This window comes from Mycteria americana, chromosome 1 (genome assembly GCF_035582795.1).
Source record: "Mycteria americana isolate JAX WOST 10 ecotype Jacksonville Zoo and Gardens chromosome 1, USCA_MyAme_1.0, whole genome shotgun sequence".
Classification (NCBI taxonomy): Eukaryota; Metazoa; Chordata; class Aves; order Ciconiiformes; family Ciconiidae; genus Mycteria; species Mycteria americana.
The window spans coordinates 222,821,773-222,837,883 of record NC_134365.1 but is presented as its reverse complement, the minus strand read 5'-3'; the positions used below and the strand labels follow the sequence as shown (position 1 = coordinate 222,837,883).

Genomic DNA, 16,111 nt, shown 5'->3' with positions numbered 1-16,111 from the left:
CCGTCCCGTCCCGTCCCTCCCCGCCCCTGCCCGTCCCGTCCCTGCCCGCCCCTGCCCGTCCCGTCCCGTCCCGTCCCGTCCCTCCCCTCCCCTCCCCTGCCCGCCCCTGCCCGTCCCGTCCCGTCCCGTCCCTGCCCGCCCCTGCCCGTCCCGTCCCGTCCCGTCCCTGCCCGCCCCTGCCCGTCCCTGCCCGTCCCGTCCCTGCCCGCCCCTGCCCGTCCCGTCCCGTCCCGTCCCTGCCCGCCCCTGCCCGTCCCGGCCCGTCCCGCCCGCGGGCTGGCGGCCAGAGCAAACAGGCACAGCGGGGCCAAGCCCCTTCCCAGCACGGGGCTGGCGGGGGCCTGCTGGGAAGGGGCTGGAATGGAGCCAGCCCCGCCCGCTGCACCCCCGACCCCCAGGCGCCCTGCTGGGGGGAGCCCCCTCCCCAGCCCCGCCACATGGGGGTCTGAGCCCCAGGAGGGGCTGGGCCCCGTCCCCTTCCCTGCCGCATCGCGGGCTGCGCCCCGTCGGGGCAGAGCCCGTCCGAGCCAGACCCTCACCCCGTCCCTGCCCCGCGGGGCTCCGGGCCCCGTCCCCAGCCCTGCTGTGGTGGGGTCTGAGCTCCAGGAGGGGCTGGGCCCCGTTGGAGAAAGACCCCCACCCTGTCCCTCCTGTGTCAGGGTCTGAGCCCCGCCAGGGTCGAAACCCCCTCCCCAGTCCTGCCGCGTCAGGGGCTGAGCCCCGCTGGGGGCTGAACCCTCATGTTGGGGGCTGAGCCCCGTCAGGATCGGAGCCCCACTGGAGTCGGACCCTCGCCTCTGTCCCTGCCCCCTCGGGGTCTGACCCCCATCCCCAGCCCCGCCGCATCAGCGGCCGAGGCCCTGCCGTCACCCCCGCGGGGTGAGAGCCCCGACCCCCTGACCCCCCGCTGTGGCTCCCTGTGCAGCCCCCGCCGGGCTGGGGCGATGACGGGGGGGCTGCCCCCCCATGCACTGCCCTGTCCCTGTGTCGTGTCCCCCCCCCGCCCCCCCGCAGGTTGCGAGGGACGGGGCGGGTTGAGCAATGGGGCAGGGCAGTTGTGCAACAGCCCCTCCTGCCCCATATAAGGCCGGGGGTGGCAGGAGCCCCAGGCACACCATGGGGGTCCCCACAGCCGCCCTCTGCCTGGCCTGGGCCCTGGCCCTGGCATGCGCCCGCCCCCTGTGAGTGGGGCTGCAGGGAGTGGGGGCATGTGGGGTGCTGGGGAGGGGTGTGGGGCAGGGGGCTGGGGAGGGCTACGTGGAGCAGCTGGAGGTGTGGGGCAGGGGGGTATTGGGGCAGGGGGACTGCAGAGGGCTGTATGGGGCGGGGGGGGTATGTGGGGGGGGGGGTCTGCGTGCCAATGCGGGGTGTGTATGTAGCTGTTTGGGGGGGGGGGGGCTGCGCCGTGAGCCCACGGTGCTGCCTGTCCCCAGGACCCACAGCAAACCGGAGGCAGCTGGAGGAGGGCACCCCCATGGGGCTGAGCCCCCCAGCAACGACACTGGTGAGAGCCCACGGGATGGAGGGAGGAGGGCAGAGTCACGTGTGGGGCACAGAGGTGTGTGTGGGGCACGGCAGGCGCCGTGGAGCAGCGGGTGGGACGCGGGGGGTCTGTCTCGGGGGTCTGCGCCATCCCGACCTGCCCCCAGACCTGGCCCAGCTCTGCGCGGATGAGGGCGGCTTCGACGCCGCCACGCTCAGCGAGAACGGCACCATGCTCTTCTTCAGAGGTGGGGCTGGGGGGCACGGGGCCGGGGCGCATGGGGCTGGGGCCAGGGGCACGGGGAGGGGGGGGCATGAGGCATTGGAGGAAAATGGGGTCTGGGGGAAATGGTAGGAGATGGGGTCTGGACAGGGGGTGGGGGGAAATGGGATGGGGGGGCAGGGGAATGGAGTTTGTGGGACCAGGGGGGGGGGGGGCATGGGTCCTGGGAGGGTGGGTCTGTGGGAAATGGGGGATGATGAGCCTGGCACTGGAAGGTCGGGGGGGGGGGGGAAATGGGGTGGTGTAGGGGGATGGGGTCTGGGGGAGATAGGGAGGGGATGGGGGGAAGATGGGGTCCATGGTGGCAGATTGCAATGGGGTGTTTGGGGGGCGGAATGGGGGTCTGGATAAACGTGGAGTGGGGTGGAGACGGGGCCCTGGGGGACAATGGGGGCAGGGGGGCCGTGAGGCGCCCTGGGGCTGGGGGCTGTGGAAGCAGGGTGTGGGGCAGCACCGTGGGCGGCCCCGCTGCCCGCCGTGGGGCTAGCGCTGTCCCCGCCTAGGCGGGGAGGTCTGGGAGAGCTCCCCGGAGGGGACCCGGCCCCACGCCCGCGCCCTGGCTGCGTCCTGGCCCGAGCTGGGGGGCCCCGTGGACGCGGCGCTGCGCCTGCACCGCCAGCAGCACCCCCAGGAGCACCAGAGCCTCTACCTCTTCCAGGCACGGCTGTGGGCAGCGGGTGGTAGGAGGGGGGCGGTGGGTGGGGGTCCCGGGACCGGGCAGCCCCATGTGCTGCCATGGGGGGCAGGTGGGCTGCTCGGGGGTGGGGGTCCCCCCTCTGCCTGGACCCCCGAGCAGGTCCATGGGGATGGCCCGTGGAGGCGGGTTTCTTGGGGCTGCCAGGAGGGATGGGCCCGGGGGTCCTGGCCTGTGGGTCGGGTCTGGGGGGGTGTGGGGTGTGTCTTGTCCTGGGGGGGGGCTCCTGTCCTGGGGGTCTCCCCCTGGGTCCGGCCCCGCAGGGCTCCCTGGGCTGGTGCCCGTGGGTCTCAGCCTGTGCGGTGCCTGCAGGGCGAGCAGGTCTGGGCCTACGCCGGGGGGCAGCTGCGTCCCGGCTTCCCCCGGCGTGTGGGGGACGAGTTCCCGGGGGTCCCTGGGGGGGTGGACGCCGCCGTCGAGTGCCACCCTGAGGACTGCGGGGGCGAGACCATCCTCTTCTTCAAGGGTGAGCAGGGGCCGCTGTCGGGTGGGGGGGGCCGGAGGGTGGCGGCTGCTGTGGGGTGCCGCAGGGCTGCCACGGGGCACGGAGGGGCTGCCGTGGGGCAGGGCCAGGAGCCGCACCCTGGTGGTGCCGTGGGGTGGCGGGGGGGGGGGGGGGCAGAGGGGCTGTGGAGGGCGTGGGGCGCCGGTGCCAGGAGCCATGCCAAGCCGTGCCAGCGCCGCCGTTGCCACGCGCAGGGGACATGGCGTACTCCTTCAACCTGGCGCTGCGGGTGACGAAGTCGCACACGTGGGGGACCCTGCAGGGGCTGGGCCCCTGCAGCGCCGCGCTGCGCTGGCTGGAGCGGTACTACTGCCTGCAGGGGACCCGCTTCCAGCGCTTCAACCCCCTCACTGGCAAGGTGTTCCCCGGGTACCCCCGCGACCTCCGCGACTACTTCATACCCTGCCCAGGCCGGGGTGAGTGCCCAGCCATCCCGGGGACCCGCGTGCGCCCTGGGGACCCTCCCGGGGACCTGCCCTGCGAAATCTGCCCTGGGGACCCCCCCTCCCCAGGGGCCTTGAGCCCGGGCGCCTGGGCGCCCAGCCCCACAGCGGCAGAGGGGCCCCCAGACCCCCGCCCCAGGCCGCCCCGGGGTCTGGCCCCCGCCGCTGCGCCCTGGCCCCGCTGCCAGCGCTGCTGCTGCCGGCAGGGCACGGGAATGCCTCGTGGGGGGAAGCTGGCGACCGCTGCAGCAAGATGCCCTTCCAGGCCCTCCTCTCCGACGACATCGGACGCATCTACGCCTTCCGCGGTGAGGGGCGGCGGGGGGCTGGGGCTGGGGGCTGTGGGGGGCCACGGCCGTGGGAGTGCTGGGGGCTGTGGGGCTGTGGGGTGGAGGACCGTGGTCCCGGCCGCTCTGCGGGGCCGTGGAGCGCGGAGCTGGCTGTGCTGTGGGGCTGCGGGGCGGGGGCTGTGGTTGTGGCTGTGCCATGGGGCAGGGTCCATGGGACAGGGCCGCTGACACAGCCCGCAGGGGGTCTGTACTTCCGTCTGGACTCGCACCGGGACGGGTACCACGCCTGGCCCCTGGGACAGATGTGGCCGGGGCTGGAGGGAGAGGTGGACGCCGCCTTTGCCTGGCACGGGCGCACCTACCTGATACAGGTCTGACCCCGCGGGGCTGCGCCCTCCCCTGTCCCCGTGCCTGTCCCCTGTACCTGTCCCCAGCCCCTGTGGGTCCTGTCCCTGTCCCCTGTCCCTGTCCCCTGTCCCCTGTGCGTCCTGTCCCTGTCCCCTGTCCCTGTCCCCATCCCCTGTGGGTCCTGTCCCCGTCCCCTGTGGGTCCTGCCCCCGTCCCCTGTCCCCTGTGGGTCCTGTCCCTGTCCCCATCCCCTGTGGGTCCTGTCCCCGTCCCCTGTGGGTCCTGTCCCCGTCCCCTGTCCCTGTCCCCATCCCCTGTGGGTCCTGCCCCCAGCCCCGGCTTGCTGCCCCACTGGCCACCGGCGAGAACACCCAGGCCTGTGCCTGAGACGGGCAGCTCAGGCACCCCGAACCTGGCACCAGGGCTGCTGGGGGACGTCACCCCCTGGGGCCAGGGCACCTCGGGGACATCACCCCCCGGGCAGCCTGGGGACGCGGTGGCACAGCACATGCAGTGCCCCCCAGGGCCGTGGGCTCGGGCCCCCAGCCCCCCCGTGGGATCCCCCCCCAGGCCCTCCCCGCCCCACAGAGCCCCCGGGCACCCCCTAAAACCCATCCCTGAGCCCGCTCCCGCCTGCAGGCAGCCCCGGGCCCCTCCGTCCCTGCCACCCCCAGCCCTCCCGTACCTGTCTGCTCCTGCTCCCGCTCCGTCCCTGCCCGCCCTCGCCCGCCCGTGGCCCACACCGTCTGCTCTCCCCAGGGCTCCCAGGTCTCCATCTTCCTCTCGGAGCAGGGCCACCGGCGGGTGCAGGGGTACCCGCGGGCGCTGCAGGAGGAGCTGGGGGTCCCCAGTGCCGACGCTGCCTTCACCTGCCCCGGCTCCGCACACCTCTACCTCATCACAGGTGGGCAGCCGGCGCGCTGGGACCCTCCGGTGCCGGGGTCTCTGCCGGGGCGCGGGGCTGATGGGTGCTGTGCTGGCAGGGGACCGCATGCGGCTGGTGGACCTGATGCAGACGCCGCGGCACGTGGGCGAGCCAGTGCTGCTGCCCCACGACCACGTGGACGGCGCCATGTGCACTGGCGACGGCGTCTTCCTCTTCCGCGGCCCCAGCTACCACCGGTACCCCAGCGTGGCCGAGCTGCTGGGGGCCCAACAGCCCACCCCCCCCCAGAGCATCGCCGCCCACCTCTTCCACTGCCCCCAGTGACCGGGGCTGGTGCGGCCACCCGGGCCCCTGTGACACTGCCGGCACCGGGGCTCTGCCGGCCCCAGCCTACCCGTGCCTGGGATGCAATAAAAGCCAGGGAGACCCCGAGATCCCTCCGCTCTGTCTGGGGTGCTGGGTGGGGGGGCCAGTGCAGCTGGGTCGCATTGGCTGCGGGGCAGCACGGCGCTGTCCCTGTCCCCGTCCTCGTGCCCGTCCCCATGACACGCTGGCTGGGTGTGGCAGGGACAGCAGGGCAGGACCCAGCGGGTGCAGGTGCTCGGGGCCTTGTGGTGGCGTCCTGGTAGGTGACACCAGGGGACGTGGTACGGGGAGGCAGGCCGTGGCTGTGCCCGGCTGTCCAGGGCTGAGCTGGGCTGCACCGTGCTGTGCTGTGCCGTACAGCACTGCCTGGCGCTGAGCCATGCCATACCATGCTGACTGAAACGTGTCATCCTGCAACGTGCCACAGTGCCCCGTGCTGTGCCGCGCCGTGCCGTACCACACCACACCACACCACATCACACCACACCACACCACACCACACCACACCACACCGTACCACACCGTGCTGTACCGTGCCCTACCGCACTGTCCCACGCGGCACCCTGTCCTGGTGCTCTGTGCCACACCGCGGCCATACGTCCTGCACCACACTGCCACACCGTATCATGCCGCACCATACCAGCACCGCCTGTGCTGTGCCATGCTGCGCCGCTGTGCCGTCACGTCCCGCCTGGACCCGTGCTGTGCCGAGCCGAGCCGTGCTGTCCTGCCCAGCGCTGGGGAGACCCTGGTGCGCGGGGCCACCCCCAGGCTCCCCGGTGCAAGCCAGGGACGCGCTGGGCAGGGCCCAGCCACGCCGCGAGACGCTGTGGGGGCCGGGGGCCGGGGCTGGAGAGGAGCCGGTGGGGTCCCACCCGTGGGCACCAGCACCTGCGGGGGCGGGAGGGGGAGCCGGGCACTTCGCAGCGGGGCCAGTGCCAGGGCCATGGGCACGGGCTGGCACACGGGGGTCCCGCGGAGCACTGGGAGATGCTCGTCACCGTGGGGGTGAACCAGGCTGCCCGGGGCGGTGGTGGGGTCACCGTCCCTGGGGGCTGGACATGGTCCTGGGCCACCGGCTCCGGGGGAGCGGGGCTGGATAAGAGGGACCCTGGAGGTGCTGCCAGCATCACCGGTCTGTGACCGATGCTGCGGTTCCCTCCCCGCCCACCCTGCCCCTGCAGTGCCCCCCCATGCCATGCTGTGCTGCACCAGTGCCCTGTGTGCCCCCCCGTTCTGTGCCGTGCCGTGCCGTACCAGTGCCCTGCGTGCCCTCCTGTGCCGTACCAATCCCTTCTGTGCCCCCCGCTGCCCATGCTCTGCTCTGCTGCCGGCACTGTTCGGGGCCGTGCCACACATGTGTCCCATCCAGTGCCACGCTGGTCCATGCTGTTCTGTGCCATTCTGTGCCGCGCTTCACCACACTGTATGTTATACTGTGATGTATTGTGCATTACCGCACCGTGTGTCCCTGCTCTGCACCGTCCTGCTCTGTGCTGCTCCACGCGTGCCAAGCCATGCCATGCCGCGCCCTTCTGGGCCGCACCCTGCCCCTCGGTGCCGTGCCGTGCTGTGCCATGCCATGTCACGCTGTGCCGTGACAGATGGACAGTGCTGTGCTGTGCCAGGCTGCTCTGCACCGTCAGGCGCTGCCCTGGGCTGCTCCCCGCTGTCCGTGCCGTGCCGTGACACACCGTACCGTGCTGTGCTGTGACACACTGTGCTGTGCCATGCTGTGACACGCTGTACCATGCCGTGCCGTGCTGTGCCACGACACACCGTGCTGTGCCGTGCCATTACGTACCAGACCCTTCTGAGCCTTGCCGTGCTGTCCTGCTCCACTGTGCTCCCTGCTGTCCTGTGCCATTCTGTACCGTGCTGTGCCAATCTGTACCATGCCGTACCATACTGTGCCGTGACGATCTGTACTGTGCTGTGCTGTACTGTACTGTACTGTGTCGTACCATACTGTGCCATGACGATCTGTGTCGTGCTGCACTGTACTATACCATACTGTGCCGTACTGTGCTGTGCCGATCCGTACCGTGCTGTACCACACCGTGCTGTGCTGTACTGTGCCATACCATACCGTGCCGTGCCGATCTGTACCGTGCTGATCTGTACCGTGCTGTACTGTACCGTGCCGTGCTGTGCTGTACCATACCATACTGTGCCATGCTGTACCATACCGTGCCATGCCGTACCATACCGTGCCATGCCGTACTGTACCATGCCATGCCGTACCATACTCGTACCATGCTGTGCCATGCCGTACAATACTGTACCGTGCCATGCTGTACCATGCCGTACTGTGCCGTGCCATGCTGTACCGTACTGTACCGTGCCATGCTGTACCATACCATACTGTGCCATGCTGTACCATACCATACTGTGCCGTGCCGTACTGTATCGTACCGTACCGTACCGTGCCGCCCTGCCCTGTGCTGCGCTGTCTGGGCCCTCCCCGTGCCACCCCGGGCCATGCTGCGCCGTGCAGAATGATCCCTGCCAGTGCCAGTGGCTGTGCCGTGCAGTGCTGGTGTCACGGCCGTGCCCGTTCGTGCCAGTCCCTACGGGTGTCACTGCCGGTACCGGTGTCAGTGCCAGTGCTGGTACCGGTGTCACTGCCATGCCCGTTCGTGCCAGTCCCTACCGGTGTCACTGCCGGTACCGGTGTCAGTGCCAGTGCTGGTACCGGTGTCACTGCCGTGCCCGTTCGTGCTGGTCCGTACCGGTGTCAGTGCCGGTACCGGTGTCAGTGCCGGTACCGGTGTCACTGCTGGTACCCGTTCATGCTGGTCTGTACCGCTGTCACTGCCGGTGCTGCCGTCACTGCCGGTGCCGGTTACTGGTGTCACTGCCGGTGCCGCTGTCACTGCTGGTGCTGGTACCGGTGTCAGTGCTGGTACTGGTGTCACTGCCAGTGCCACTGTCACTGCCGGTACCAGCGTCAGTGCTGGTGCCACTGCTGGTGCTGGTACCGGTGTCAGTGCTGGTACCGGTGTCACTGCCGGTGCCGGTGTCACTGGCGGTGCCGGTACCAGTGTCAGTGCCAGTACCGGTGTCACTGCCGGTGCCCGTTCGTGCCGGTCCATACCGCTGTCAGTGCCGGTGCCAGTGTCACTGCCGGTGCCAGTACCGGTGTCAGTGCTGGTACTGATGTCACTGCCGGTGCCACTGTCACTGCTGGTACCAGTGTCAGTGCCGGTGCCGGTGTCACTGCCGGTGCCGGTGCCGCTGTCAGTGCTGGTACTGGTGTCACTGCTGGTGCCGCTGTCACTGCTGGTGCCGCTGTCAGTGCCGGTACTGCTGTCACTGCCGGTACCGGTGTCACTGTCGGTGCCGGTGCCGCTGTCAGTGCTGGTACCGGTGTCACTGCCGGTGCCGCTGTCACTGCTGGTGCCGCTGTCAGTGCTGGTACTGCTGTCACTGCCGGTACCGGTACTGGTGTCACTGCCGGTGCCCGTTCGTGCCGGTCCGTACTGCTGTCAGTGCCGGTGCCGGTGTCACTGCCGGTGCCGGTGCCGCTGTCAGTGCCGGTACCGCTGTCAGTGCCGGTGCCGGTACCGGTACCGGTGGCACGGCCGTGCCGTGCGGGTGGGGGTGGGGCGCTGTCCCCGCCCCGCCCTCGGAAGCGGAAGCGGCGCCCCCCGCCCCCCGCCCCCGCCAGCGGAGCCACCGCAGGTACCGGCCGGGCCGCGCCGGGGCCGGGTCCCCCGGGCCGGGGGCGCCGCGGGGAGCGGGGCCGGGACGCCGGGGGCGGGCGGAGCGGCCCCGCTCTGCGCTGCGCTGCGGGGGGGCCGGGGGCCGTCGGTGTCTGGGGCCGGGCCGGGCTCTGGGGGCAGCCGGGGGGGGGGGGACGGGGACGGGGGTCCCGGAGCCCGTGGGGGCCCCGCAGCGCCGGGGCCGGGGTGGGGGGCCGGGGGCGCGGGGTCTCCCGCCGCGGGGCCGGGGGCCCCGGCGGGGCCCGTGGGGCGGGCGGCCGGGCCGGGGCCGGGGGCTCCGGCTGCGGGGGGGGGGGGGGGACACGGACACACACACACACACACACGACACGGACACCCCGGGGCCGCGGCTGCCCCGCTCCCCCCGCCCGCAGGCCCCATGGACGCGGAGGCGCCGGCGCCCCGGCGGCTGTAGGAGCCCCCCCGGCAGCAGCAGGTGAGGGTCGGGCAGGGCCCGGGCGGCGGCGGGGCTCGTCCGGGGGCACCCGCCGCGTCCCCCGGCGCCGGCGGAGCCGCCTCCTCCCGCGCCGCTCCCCCCGCCCCCGGCCCCGGCCATGTCGGGGTCCCTGAGCAAGCGGAGCGACCTGGCCAACGACAACAGCTGCCCGGGGCTGAGCCTGGGGCTGCAGGGCCCCCCCGAGCCCGGGCAGCTGCTGCGCCCCAAGGGCCCCCCCGGCTCCCCCCAGGGCCGCCCCCTCTACGGCGGCACGGAGCTGCAGGGCGGGGGGGGGCCGCCCGCCCCGGCCGGCGAGGAGCCGGCCACGGCCAAGTGGGTGAAGGACGGGCAGAACCAGCTGCGGCGGGCGGCCGAGCGGGACCAGAACCGCAACGAGCTGGGGCCGCCCCCCGAGGAGCTGGAGGTCGCGGCCCGCAACGCCCGCAACGCCGGGCACGCCGGCGGGGGGGCCCTGCCGCTGCTGATCGAGCTGCGGGGGGCCGAGGAGGAGGACGAGGAGGAGGAGGAGGAGGAGGAGGAGGAGGGCGACGGCGACTCCACGCCGGTGCAGAGCGACCCCGCGACGGCCGAGTCGGAGCAGAGCGGGGAGCGGGCGCCCCGCGAGCACGGCCGCAGCGCCAGCCTCCTCTTCGGGGTGCGCAGCGGCGCGGCCAGCGACGAGGACTCCAGCTGGGCCACGCTCAGCCAGGGCAGCCCCGCCGGCAGCTCGCCCGACGACGCAGGTGGGCACCCGCGGGCACCGGCCCCACGGCGGCCCCACGGCGGCCCGGGGTGACCGCTGACTGCCTCGCCCGCCCCACGGCGGCTCCCGCCTGCCCCGCGGCGGCCCGTGACTGCCCCGGGGCTTGTCCCCGCCTGCCCCGTGGCCGTCCCCGCCTGCTCTGCCTGTCCCGCTGTGCCGCCCCCCCCCCCCCGCCCCACAGCTGCGCCCGCCTGTCCCGCGCCTGCCCTGGCCCCCCCCCCCCCCGCAGCTTCTCCTGCCCACCCTGTGCTGGCCCCTGCCTGCGCCGTGGCTGTCCCTGCCTGCTCTGCCTGTCCCACGGTGGTCCCTGCCTGCCCCACGGCTGCTCCGGCCTGCCCCATGGCCGCCCTGGTTCCCCCACGGCTGCCGCGTGGGTTCCCCTGACAGCCCTATGGTGGCCCCTGCCTGCCCCATGGCAGCCGCTGCCCGTGCCCGTCCCCGTCCCGCCGCGCCCAGCCTGGTCCTGTCGGCCCCACATCTTCCTCCGCCGGTCCCTGGCCGCGTGCCCGCCGCTGCCGTTCCCGGCCCCCAGCCCCGTTGGCTCGCGGCGCCCGCCGTGTGCCCCCGCCCGCGCTGTGCCCCCCAGCACAGCGTGTGCCCCCTCCCTGGCCGTGCCCCTGCGCGGTTGCTGGGTGCGCAGCCCCCGCTGAGCCCCACGGCGCTGGCCCTGCTGCGCCGTCACCCGCCGCCCCTCTCTGGGGGTGCGGCCCCGCCGCGCCCCCCGGCCCCGCAGTGCCCCCGGCGCCCTCCAGGGCGGTGGGCCCCCCCGGTGTCCCCGGCTCCGTGTCCCCACGCCGGGCGGTGTCACCTCCCCGTCCCGTGTGCCCCATCTGTCCCCGCTGTGCTTCCCCCCCCCCCCCCCCCCCCCCCGCTCCCCCGCCCCGCCCCTCCCGGTCCCGCCGGCCCCGGCGCTGCCGTCAGCGGTTGCCGGGGAAACGCCTGGTCCGGCCCGGCCGCAGGTGAGGCCGCCGCGGGAGCGGGACGGCACCGGCACCGGCGCCGGCACCGGGGGGGGGCCCGGTGCGGGGCGGGGGCCGCGGGGGAGGCCGGGGGCGCGGGGCCGCGGGGCGGGGGCCGCGGCGGGACCGGCCCCACGGCGCCCCACGGCCGGGGCCGCGGGGGCTGCAGGCTGCGCTCTGGCCGGCAGCCGGCACGACCCCCGGCATGGGGCGGCGGCACCATGCGCAGCGCCGACTACTTCGTGGCCGTCGTCCTGCTGGACACCCGCCCAGGTAGGGCCGCGGCGGGGTGCGGGGGGGCCCGGCCCGGCCTGGGGGGGGCTCGGCGGGGCCCCTCGACGGGCCCGGCGCCCTGCCCGGCCCTGGGACCCGCCCCCCCCCCCTCCCCCCCCCGTGGGGCCCGGCGGGGTCCCCCGTCCCCGTGGCGGTGTGGGACCCCTCTCTGCGTGGCGGCGGGGGGTGCCGGGCCCTGCCTGGCCGCGGGCCTCACGGCGAGGGGGGGGGCCCGGAGCCCTCCGGCGGGGTGCCCGGCCCGGGGGCAGGGGCTGCGGAGGGGCTGAGCGGAGGGGCGGCGGGGGCTGAGCCGAGCCGGGGCTGCCCGGAGGGGCCCGGCCCTGAGCGGGCCGCGCTCCCCAGACTCCTTCTGGACCCGCAACTCCTTCGAGACGGACTCGGACCTGCCCGCGGGATGGATGCGGGTGCAGGACACCTCGGGCACCTACTACTGGCACATCCCCACCGGCACCACGCAGTGGGAGCCCCCCTCGGGGCTGGCCCGCAGCTCGGCCCCCGGCTCCCCGGGCAGCACCCCCTCCGAGGAGCCGCCGGTGAGTCCCGGCCGTGGGGCGGCCGCGGGGACCCCGGGGTGCGGGGCCGCCCCACGGCGCGCGCCTGAGCTGGCCCCGCTGTCCTCCGCAGCTCGCCTGGACGGGCTTCGCCCCGGCTGAGCGCTTCGGCGAGGGGGACTTCTGGAAGGTGAGGGGGGCGCGGGGGCCGGGGGGCTGCTCCCCGCGGGCCCGGCCCTGCCAGTGCCCCCCTCCCTCCCTTCCTCCCTCCCTCCCCAGGACTCCGCGGCGGAGGAGGCGGATGAGGAGCCCGCAGCGCAGGACGCGGAGCCGCCGTCCCCGGGCCTGGCCTCGCCGGGCGTGGGGTGCGTGGGGCCGCGGGAGGGAGCGTGCGGGTTCCGTGCGGGGCCGGAGCGGGGCTCTGCGCCGCCGGGGCGCCGGGGTCTCCCCGCCGGTGCCGGCGGCAGCAGCCGGTGACGGCCCCTCGCTCTTGCAGCGCGGCCCTGGCCGAGGAGGAGAAGCCGGGCTCCAAGGTAGGCCCGGGGCCCCGGGGCGGCGGGTGCCCAGCACGGACGCACCCCCCCCCGCCTGCCCCCCCCCCCCCCCCCCCCCCCGCTGCGGGCCCTCCGCTGGCCCGGCCGGCCCCTTCCCCGCGGGGCCCGGGGTCTGCCCTGCTGCCGGGGGGCCGGGACCCGGGAACCCCCCCCATCCCCCTCCGGGACAGCGGCGGTGCCGTCACCGCCACCGGAGGGGGCTCAGCTGGGTCCGGGGCCCGCGGTGCCCCCCCGCTGCGGGTCTGCCCTGCCCCGGGGTCGGGGCGCGGGGGCGGCGGGGTCCCCGTGGCGGAGCCGCGCCTGCCCCACGCCGTCCCCGCAGTGCTTCGCCGTGCGCTCGCTGGGCTGGGTGGAGATGAGCGAGGACGAGCTGGCGCCGGGCCGGAGCAGCATCGCCGTCAACAACTGCATCCGCCAGCTCTCCCTGCACCAGCGCGGCCCCCCCGGCGCCTGGGGTGAGGTGGGTGCCCCGGCCCTGCCTCGCACGCCGGCTCGGACGGCGGCTGCAGCGCGGCCGCGGGCCCCCCTGACTCAGCCCCCCCCCCCCCCCCCCCCCCCAGGGCCGGGCGATGCTGCTGCTGCTGGAGAGCCAGACGCTGAAGCTGGTGGACCCCCAGGATCGGGCCCTGCTGCACGCGCAGCCCGTGGCCAGCATCCGCGTCTGGGGCGTGGGGCGCGACAGCGGCAGGTGGGGGGCGCGGGGACGTGGGGCGGGGGCGAGGGGGGATGCGCGGGGCGGGGGAGCTGCGTGGGACCCCGAGGGGGCTGTGCAGGGTCCCACGTGTGTGGGGTGGGCTACGTGGGGAGCGCTCTGCGGGCGGGCGTGGGCGCTGGGTGGCGTCTGTGCGTGCGGGGGGTGGAGCGGGGGGTCCCTGCACCTGCAGGTCCTGGGTGCGGGCAGCCGGGTGCACGCAGGGTGCAGGGCTGGGGGGTCCCGTGCACCTGGGGTGCCGGGGTGTGCAGGGATCTGGGTGCATGCGGGGCAAGGGCCCACAGGGGTCCCGTGCATGTGGGGCCAGGGGGCGCGCAGGATCTGGCTGCACAAGGGCACGGGGCCGTGGGGGTCCCATGCACGTGGGGTGTGGGGCTGAGCAGGATCCAGGGGCACATGGGGTGTGAGGCCCGTGCACGTGGGGCACAGGAGCGTGCAGGGTTCTGGGCGCACGCGGGGTGTGGGGCTGTGGGGTCCCGTGCACCCGCGGTGCGGGGGCGTGCAGGGTCCCAAGGCTGAACCCCCCCGGCAGTGCTGGGGCAGAGGAGGGTCGCACAGGTCAGGCATGGCCCCGTGCGGGCGCGGGGGGATCCGGGTGGTGGGGCCGTGGCGGATATGTGCACCCCAGCCCCGCTAACTCCGCTCTCTGGCTCTCTCCTGCTGCGCTGGCCGGGGACCCAGGGAGAGGTACGGCAGCTGAGCCTCGCACCAGTCCTCCCAGTCCCGTCCCTTGCACCTGGGGTGGGGCAGTGGGGAGCTCGGGTGGCCGGGGGGGTCCTGAGCGCAGCCCCTCTCCGCAGGGACTTCGCCTACGTGGCCCGTGACCAGCTGACGCAGATGCTCAAGTGCCACGTCTTCCGCTGCGAGAGCCCTGCCAAGAACATCGCCACCAGCCTGCACGAGGTCTGCTCCCAGGTGAGTCCCCCCCCCCAGAGCCTCCCCGGCCCTAGGTGAGACCCCCAGCCAGCTCCGAGGTCTGTTCCATGGTGAGGCCCCCCCCCCGGTGTGGCTCACCGCGGCCCCGTGTGGGGAGCAGCGGCTGGGGGCCGTGGCTTGACGGCCCGGGGGGGGTGGTGGCCCCGTGCTCTCTGCAGATCATGGTGGAGCGGCGAAACGCCCGGGCACTGGCTAACGGCCTCTCCACAGACCCCTCCAGGCTGGTGGAGATCCCCTTCCAGGGTATGGCGGGGGGGGGAGGCCTGGGAGGGGCTGAGGGGGCTGGGGCGGGGGGGGGGGGCTAGCGTGTCTGGGGGCCGTGCGTGCTGGCTGGGGGGAGCTGGGGGCTGCGTGGCTGGGTGGGGCAGTTGGGGGGCAGGGACGGCTGTTGGGGGACGGCTGGGGTGGGGTCCAGGTATTGGGGTGCAGCGGTGGTGGGGGGCCGGGTGTGGGGCGACGGGGTGCAGCGGTGTCGGCGCAGGGCCGGGCGTTGGGTGACGCGGTGCAGCGGTGTCGGCGGGGGGCTGACCCCGCCCTGTGCCGCAGTGGAGTTCCCGGCGCCCAAGAGCGAGGTGGTGCAGAAGTTCCCGGTGTGCTACCTGGGCTGCGTGCCCGTTGCCAAGCCCGTGGGTGAGCGCGGGGCGGGGGTGGCACTGGGGGGCGGTCGGGGGCACTCGCACCCCGTGGGGCAGCTGTGGGGCAGGCGCCCCAGCCCCCCCCATCCCCACGGGGCACCCCTGAGCCCCCCTGCCTGTCCCTAGGCATGGACGTCATCAACGCGGCGCTGGAGGCGGCGCTGGCCACTGGCAGCAAGGAGCACTGGACCCCCATCGTGGTCAACGTGGCACCCGCCACGCTCACCATCACCCACGAGCAGGTGGGTCTGGCCCCGCGGTGCCCCGTTGCTGTCCCTGTCCCAGCGGCGTGGTGGGGACGGCGGTGACCCCCGGCCGCGTGCCCGCAGACAGAGGTGGTGCTGTGCGAGTGCCGCGTGCGGTTCCTGTCCTTCATGGGGGTGGGCCGGGACGTGCGCTCCTTCGCCTTCATCATGGCCAGCGCCCCCGGCGCTTTCCGCTGCCACATGGTCTGGTGCGAGCCCAACGCTGCGGGGCTGAGTGAGGCGCTGCAGGCTGCCTGCATGGTGAGTGTCCCCCCGGTCCCCATAGCCCCCTCCCCACGGCCCCCTCCCCATACCACAGCCCCCTGCCCAGCCCTGCCACTGACCCCGCTCTCCCCAGCTGCGCTACCAGAAGTGCCTGGACGCCCGGCCCCAGGCTTCCAGCTCCTGCCTGCCTGCGCCACCCGCCGACTCGGTGGCCCGCCGGGTGGGCTCCTCCGTCCGCAGGGGTGTGCAGACCCTGCTGGGCAGTCTGAAGCCCAAGCGCCTTGGCGCCCAGACGCCATGAGCCAAGATGGGGGGAGCGACCGAGACCCCTTCCCCACCCGCCGCCCCTGGGACGGGAGAGGGGGACGGGACGGAGGGGGCGGCAGCGCTGGCGACGCACAGGGCGCCGGTGGGGGGTGAGCCCGTGCCGGGGCGCGTGCGTCTGTGCGTGCGCGGGCGACCCTGTGCACGGAGCCGTGTGCGAGGGGCTGCGGAGCACGCGCCCGTGCTGGGGTGAGCGCCGAGTGCGGTGCTCTGCCGCGCGCCTCTGCCCCTCCGGCCGTGCCCCAGGGCGGTGGGTTGGGGGTCCTGCCCCACAGGCCGGGGTGAGCCCCCCGCCGCCCCGCGGGGACGATGGCGCCAGCGCGGCGGGGGCGCGGGGCCCGCCCTGCCCTGATGCATGTGGTCTAACCTGCGGCGTGGGGCTCCCCGGGGCCGCCGGCTCCAGAGCTGCCACTCCTGCTGTAACGAAGATCTGTGTCGTACTAAATAATTAATAATAAACCCATTCCACCAGCCCGGCCTGGCCCCCTCCCTGCAGCACCCGCCCGCAGGAGGAC

The 16,111-nt window shown here is 74.6% G+C and overlaps 2 protein-coding genes across 3 annotated transcripts; both read left to right on the top strand.

Moving 5' to 3' along the window:
• The first annotated feature begins 1,116 nt into the window (after positions 1 to 1,116).
• On the top strand, positions 1,117 to 5,363 carry HPX (hemopexin). Its single transcript, XM_075503676.1, has 10 exons — positions 1,117 to 1,181; positions 1,434 to 1,504; positions 1,650 to 1,730; positions 2,269 to 2,423; positions 2,772 to 2,925; positions 3,159 to 3,386; positions 3,614 to 3,715; positions 3,938 to 4,068; positions 4,805 to 4,949; positions 5,029 to 5,363. Exons 1-10 carry the CDS (start codon positions 1,117 to 1,119, stop codon positions 5,253 to 5,255), a joined length of 1,359 nt encoding a protein of 452 aa, XP_075359791.1. The 3' UTR covers positions 5,256 to 5,363.
• Positions 5,364 to 8,956: 3,593 nt separating this feature from the next.
• Positions 8,957 to 16,067, top strand: APBB1 (amyloid beta precursor protein binding family B member 1). 2 transcript variants are annotated; one of them, XM_075491445.1, is made up of 14 exons: positions 8,957 to 8,981; positions 9,397 to 10,201; positions 11,817 to 12,007; positions 12,099 to 12,155; positions 12,245 to 12,330; positions 12,462 to 12,498; positions 12,842 to 12,979; positions 13,080 to 13,207; positions 14,032 to 14,146; positions 14,326 to 14,410; positions 14,714 to 14,797; positions 14,929 to 15,044; positions 15,132 to 15,308; positions 15,406 to 16,067. In XM_075491445.1, the coding sequence occupies exons 2-14, from the start codon at positions 9,577 to 9,579 to the stop codon at positions 15,571 to 15,573; spliced, it is 2,007 nt and encodes a 668-aa protein (XP_075347560.1). In that variant the 5' UTR covers positions 8,957 to 8,981; positions 9,397 to 9,576; the 3' UTR covers positions 15,574 to 16,067. The 2 variants fall into 2 exon arrangements, with proteins under 2 accessions (XP_075347560.1, XP_075347559.1); XM_075491444.1 differs by lacking the exons at positions 8,957 to 8,981; positions 9,397 to 10,201 and adding an exon at positions 11,296 to 11,453.
• Positions 16,068 to 16,111: the final 44 nt, after the last annotated feature.